General features: G+C 29.4%; 1 protein-coding gene across 1 annotated transcript; it reads right to left on the reverse strand.

Annotated features, from left to right (window-relative positions):
* Positions 1 to 464: 464 nt before the first annotated feature.
* LOC112687142 (cell division cycle 7-related protein kinase-like) lies at positions 465 to 3,768 on the reverse strand. The gene is made up of 9 exons (XM_025559704.1): positions 3,420 to 3,768; positions 3,144 to 3,348; positions 2,773 to 2,866; positions 2,514 to 2,656; positions 2,326 to 2,452; positions 2,017 to 2,259; positions 1,765 to 1,936; positions 1,401 to 1,550; positions 465 to 1,276 (listed from the first exon to the last, which is right to left on the reverse strand). The coding sequence occupies exons 1-9, from the start codon at positions 3,499 to 3,501 to the stop codon at positions 939 to 941; spliced, it is 1,554 nt and encodes a 517-aa protein (XP_025415489.1). The 5' UTR covers positions 3,502 to 3,768; the 3' UTR covers positions 465 to 938.
* Positions 3,769 to 7,157: the final 3,389 nt, after the last annotated feature.

Genomic DNA, 7,157 nt, shown 5'->3' on the forward strand with positions numbered 1-7,157 from the left:
TCAATGTAAGATTTGACAATAATTATTTATTCTTTTAATTATAAATTATCTATACTCTGTTCCAAAAAAGAAGACACGGTTTCTGCACATTTTTCCCCTTCCATCAAGTTTTGTTTCACACAGTTAACTTTAAAAAGTTTATTTCCAATCATTGCCAATGATGTATACACCATAATTAAAATGCAACATGCAATATTTGTAAGTGGAAGATTCACGCCGCCGAACAAAAACTGGTCATTGCTTCATGTCTTCTCTTTTGGAATAGGCTATATATACTTAGGCTAAATTTTTAATAACGTATAGCAGATTTCTGACTCACAATATTACTTAATAAATAAAAATAAATTAAACAATCTGACTAGGCAATTCACAGTATAATAAAAATTCATAAAAATCCAATACTTACCGTTTAACACATAAATTAATACATTCAACAGATAGGTTGATTTATAAAATTACATACCTCATAAAACTGATTAAATTCAATTATTAAAATTAATTTTAGAACAATGAAAAATATTTACAAATGAAAAACAATACCTATTTCTACTTCAAATTTATCAATTGTAAGTAGTTGGCAGAGGCAGATTGAAATATAAATTGAATGAGATCTTCTTTGTATAGGCCACTTCATTGATATTATTAACTTTTATTTTGTGTAAAATTGCAATTTTTTATTAAACAAGGTAATGAAAAATATCATCAATCCACCCCTGGTAATTGGAATAGATTTTTTCACAGTATTGTTTAAACAAATTAATATTGTTTTAAACATATGGGATTGAATAAAAATGTAGTTTAATAATTGTGGTTTTAGCAAAAATGCCATAAGAAATTGACCACCATTTGAGTAAACTTAAATTCAAAAATTAAATTAAAAAACAATAAAATTAATTATAAATAACAGGATAAATTTTAAACCTAAACTGTATAGATATTTAATTTTTTTTTTCATCCATTTTAAAAAAAGAATGTTTTAACGCAACATCTGCAGTTATTCGAGTTACTGGATTCAAACACAACAGTTTTTTCAAGAGATCATATGCAGGATAAGGAAAATCATCAATAGCATTTAAATAACAACTACAACTTTCTGAAAATACTTCACACCCAGATAATTGAATTGGTTTCATACAAGTATGACAAATTTCCAAACCATTACTTGAAGAAACAGCAGTTGGATTTGAAGCTTTTACACTTGATCGATGGCATAAAAGTCGACAAATTGCACGAAGGTCTTGAGGGGGTTTTTGAACTTCACAAATGACATTACGACCTATTATGAAAATAACAAATAATAATATAATAAAATAACAACTAACAATCAAATATATAAACAGTTGAAATATAAAAATAAATGAATAATTTTAAGTAAAATTATACATAAATAAAACACTTACCTAACATTTTAGCTACATTTTTAATAGCCCTATCTCCAAAAACAGTTATCATTTCAGCTAAACAAGTAGAATCATTTTCTGCACTGAAAAATGGATAACAACGAGACATGGCTTCCAACATAATGACTCCAACAGACCAAATATCAAGTGCTGAAAAAATTGAAAAAAAAATATTAAATTTTAAATAGATAAATATTCTACAATGTATAAAATTCATCCCAAAAATGGGACTAAAATAATTTTCTATCTTTTACCTATTTTATAGTTATAAAAACTTAAAAAGCTTAGAAACTTAAAAACATTTAAACATTTTTATTTATTCTAAAGGAATAATTTTTTCCCTTTCTATTGCATATGTCATTACCTGTATTTTGATATTTGTATTTTAAGAGCACTTCAGGAGCCCGAAATCCTGGCGTTCCTGCACGAGGAGCTTTCATTTCAGGTCTTTTTATACAAATATTACAAACTTTCAATTTCCCTACACAATCACATGTTAAACGTGGCACTTTAGGAACAGCAAAACTATTTTTGTCCTGTTTATCATAATAAAATAAATTACAACTATAAAAAATATAAAAATGTGTTTCAGTAAATTAAATCAATAAAAACTTACATTTAATAAATTATTCATGGCACTTGAATTACAAGAACTATTATTCTTAGGAACTTCAATTTGTTTTTTTATGGGTGAATTCTCTTTTGATAATGGCACTTTAGGCATCATTAATTTAGTTCTTTTTCTCAAATTACATCCTTTAGACGCAGAATTTGTGCCATCAGCTATGTTTTGTAGAATACGCTTTTGACCTGAATTCAAACATATAGTTCCTACTGAACTTGATCGTTTATAATTAACCTAAAACAGTTTTAAAAAATGAATTTTAAAATTCCATGATGGATAAAAAGTCAACAAGTATCTTACATTAAGATCACAACTAGTACTTTTTTGTTTACAAGATGTGTCAGACTTGTTTGGCAGAACATTAATTTGCTTATGTCTAGTTGGATTTATACTAGGATGAGCAAGTCCAAAATCAGTGAGCATAAACCTGAAAAATTAAATTAAGTAAAACTTGTTTGTCAAATTATAAAATAGATTTAATTATTTACGTTGAGCTTAAACGATTGTACAAAAAATTGCTAGGTTTGACATCTCTATGGACTATATCAAACGAATGTATCCTTTTTAATGCTATTAGTAAATTTTTTATGTACAAACGTAACTCATTAACATCCATTGAACAAAGATAGGTCTGAAAAATCCCAAATTATTAATTTAACATAAAACAAGTATGGTTTAGTTTCATGTGCAATTACTTAGATCAGTAACACATCCAAGTGTAAAATTAATTTAGAAAACAATAATTACCAATGGGTGATCATGTTTGATATAAGGCATAATGAGGCAAACAGAACTTCCAATTCGGAATGATGTTACTAATCCCATAACATTATCTTGTCCACTGAAAATAAAAAACATAGTACGAATTTATAAAATTAGGCCATCAATCGTATCTAATAAAAAAATAGGAAAAGTATTCACTACTGGTCAAACAATAATTTGACTACCAAGCAAGTCCATATTTAAAACAGTACCGACAATGTGGAAATATTTAATTCTACACATGTATTCCGCTAGTCAGTCATGTTAGGTGGAATGTAGGATATATTCCCAAGGTTGAAGGTGGACAACAGTATCAGAAGTAGAAAAGACTACCATTATCTGCTTGATTTACTCACCCAATCTTCAGTAAACAAAATATTTCATAGCGTAACTTCTCAGGATGCGTTGTCTGCTTAATGTGCTTGACGGCATATTGTTTTTTCTTGACATCACCTCTAGCATAGGCCAGATACACCTTGCTGAACGTGCCAGCACCGATTTTGCCTTGAATAACAAATGTCTCGCGCAACTTTCTGAATGACTCGTCCTTCAATGGGGTCTCTGTAAATATGCAAACTACTACTGTAAACGGGTAAACGAAACGTAGGGAAATTAATTACACCATTACGTACTTGGTTTGGACGATGTCTGGAGAGTCGGACTGGTGTTAATATTACTGCTGGATACCACTTGCATCTCGGGAATCGCTGCCATTTCTTAGGTAATCTGTTGTTGTTGTTGTTGTTCGAATGTGTATGAGCGCGTGATATAGGGCTCGCGATTAATATCAATCGATAACGCAATACGTTGCCGGGAACGACAGGCCCGTAAAATTCACCGAACGGTTTGTTTACAGTACCAAAAAAAATACGTGCTCGCGAATAACTGATAAAACTGAGTTTTGGCTCCGAAAAAAATTTCGACGAAAAGGCGGCCAGCTAAATGTATGGTTAACTCGTTGTGTTGTTGTTTACGCCGGGAAACAGTGCGGCCATGAGTACACGACCAAACGTACCGAGCACGGCCGCTAGGGGGCGTCCCGTCCCAAATTCGTTTGCCGTCCAATAAAATAGGTATATTATGTACAACAAAATGGCTTCTCCGCCGTACTATGCGGTCAATGGTTACTCATCTAAGTACATTTTAGTGTATTCACAACTGGTAATTTCGTTTTTTCACACATTCCTGCGTAACACTCTGAAATAACGTTTTTCAGTGAATCAGTGACGTCCAACTATTTGGTGATGCAAACACAAATTTTAACCATTAACTCACCCACCCCTACCTAGACTCCCTCAAAAATATTTCCATTTAGGTCCAAGGAAAAAAATATTAATGCTATTTGTTTCTACAAGTTCTAGACCATCAATTATACAAGTATAATCATGTTAATATTCAGTAGATACCTACTAGCGAATACATAGGTACCTACTGGCTACTAAATATCCGTTTCTCAAAATTATATACCTGGACTGAAATATTTGCACCACTTTAAGTACGTATTCGATGTCATTACGTTTAATATATGGCTGGCGAAGTGGTACAAAAAGGACCAGAAGTTCTGGCATTATGCAAATATGTAATAATAATAGAACATGACTAATTAATTTTACATGGGCATGAATGTTACTATATTTCTCGTATTATATCATTTTATCTTCAGTTATTGAAATTATTTAATCAAACCAAGTACTTTTTATTTTTTATTCACGTATTATTATTCTAAAATATTACAGTATGTAGTATGTATATTTTGATAAAATTCATATAAGTAAAAAGAGTCCTGAATGTATCAATTCCGAGGCTCACAAAACCTCTCAGCTGCCCTAGATAAATACCATCTTAATTTGAACACATGTGTCTAAGATGCCCTACAATTTAAAATTTTGATTCCAATAATTTGTTGAAGTTCTTGATTTTTCTTCACATTGTTAACTTATCACTTGTTTTTATTGCCGTCCATTTAATCTTATTATATGCATTATGACACAACACCAATTACCTAAAGTCCCTAGTATTCTACACCCTTCAGTTTCTATTCTAAATTTTACTGTCGAAAAAAGCAACACTTTACACAATAAATACTTTCAAGCACTTTTTCTTTAAATAAAAAAAGTCACATCAATAGTCAATAGTTAGATGAATCATTATAATAAGCCATTCCAAAATGTGTACACATATATAAGAACTGTTTCTCTTCAGTTTTTATATTGTTCTATCAGCTTCTCATCCTAGATATTATATAAACTAATGTATAAAACTTAAAAGATATTATTTTATTCAACATTATAGAAATTGATAATAATTGTATATATTGATTATTATACAACAGTGTTATATTTTCTCATTCTAAGATTGTATTTAAATGCATTGTTTCCTGCATTAGCATCATAATTAATTTTCCTATTTTCTCTGTAGTCTTGAAGTAAAACTATTAAAAGGTTTTAAAATAAAAGGAAGCAACAAAAATTGTTATATACCTACCTTTTTTGTTTTTATATACATCTCCAAAATAAATGCCAAATCCAATCCCATATCGGTCAATAATTTAATAACACCATTAATATAAATATAAACTATCTCCTATTTAAAAATCTTCATCAAATGAGAAGGCTAATATAATAACATATAACATTATCATTAATGTAGAGTCTTACAGTTTCAAAAAAATATTTGAATTTCAATACCTGGGTACAATGATCACTCAATTAAATAATATGGATAATAAGAAACTTAAAAGGATTCAAATGAGCAACAAATGTTATTATGCATTGGGCATCTTACTTAAGACAAGAACACTCTCAAAGAAAAGTCCAGCTATACATTACGCTAATAAGATCTATAGTACTATATGGAGCGCAATGTTATACTGTAAAGAAAAGTGATGAGTCAAAACTAAGAGTTTTTGAAAGAAAAATATTAAGAAGGATGTATGGACCCTGTCTTGACCAGCAAACAGGAATTGCATAAAACACATAATGAGGAGTTATGCAACATGTTAAACACATTGAATATGGAAAAGGGATAAAAAGAAAAAGATTAGAATGGACAGGTCACATGTGGAGGAATCCTGATAATGCATGCCTGCAGGAGGGGCAAAGGGGCCATTGCCCCTACAAAGAATTTTTGTTTCATAACTATTGTTAATTTAATACTACACATATTAATTATAACATAATATTATAGAAATCCATTTATGAAGTTTAGTAAAATTTATTATATTTTTAGATAATCTTGAATGTGTTTATAAGTTTACAATGTTTACACATGACTGCATATCGCTTATAACTATAAATTCTCCCGAGTACCGATTTCTATGGTATTAGATTTTATTCTCATATATTTTTAGGTACACATTGTTTTGGCCTTTAGAATTTTAATCTTGTCCTTGGTTGGATTTTATCCTGCAAGTGCACTTGAACCTAATGCAATGATAAAGACGACAGTTTTACAAGAGAATCCAAGGAAGAAAAGACCCTGAATCCGATGGGAGGATTGTGTCAAAAAGTACTTCTACCCATATGAAAATTGGCATATGTTGGCCAAAATCGCGAAGGATGGAGGCATAGGCTCAACTAGAGGGTGCTAGAGCACCCTTAGGCTCTAATTTAGCACCCCCCAGTTAGAAATTTGATAATTGAAAAAATATATAAAAATAGTGTTTTTCTTATTTTAAGTAGTTATTTTTATTTGATGCTTTTATCAAAAAGATTAATTGTTTATGACTATTAGTTAATTACATCATCAGAAATACTTAAAAAATATTCCACTAGTCATCGCAAGATAATACTAGTGTGAATATTATATCTTATATATTGTATAATATTATTTTTCATTTGTGTATTTTTAGTACTGTATGACCTAAATAAAATAATATAGGTTAGGCTTGTTAATATTTATTAATTAAAATATTAGTGTATGTATGTTGTTGTGGTACATATAGTGATTAAATTGATAAATGGTACTTGGGGGGTGTGTGTGAGAATTAGTGTAAGCTACGCAATTTCAGCACCCCCAATATTTGGACTTTAGTTGCGCCTATGGATGATAGCAGTTATGTTTGGATGTGTGGTCTAAAAGGCCATAAAAAAAAAGAAAAAGACATTATCATCAATATAACATCATAAATATGTACTTTAACACATATTAATAATCTACTAAATGTATACTGAATTTGTTTTAAATATATTATAGGGCAATTTGTCTTTGACCACATAGTTATTATAATTTGGATTTGTATTTATTGAGTAGATGATTTATATATTATAAAATAAACAAAAACAAATAATAATATTAATGATATAACTTTTTTTTTTTTTTTTGGTTAAAAGAATAGCCATCATTAAAATTATAAAATGCAATTATTTAAA

The sequence above is a fragment of the Sipha flava genome, unplaced genomic scaffold (genome assembly GCF_003268045.1).
Source record: "Sipha flava isolate LNK unplaced genomic scaffold, YSA_version1 333_pilon_pilon, whole genome shotgun sequence".
NCBI lineage: Eukaryota > Metazoa > Arthropoda > Insecta > Hemiptera > Aphididae > Sipha > Sipha flava.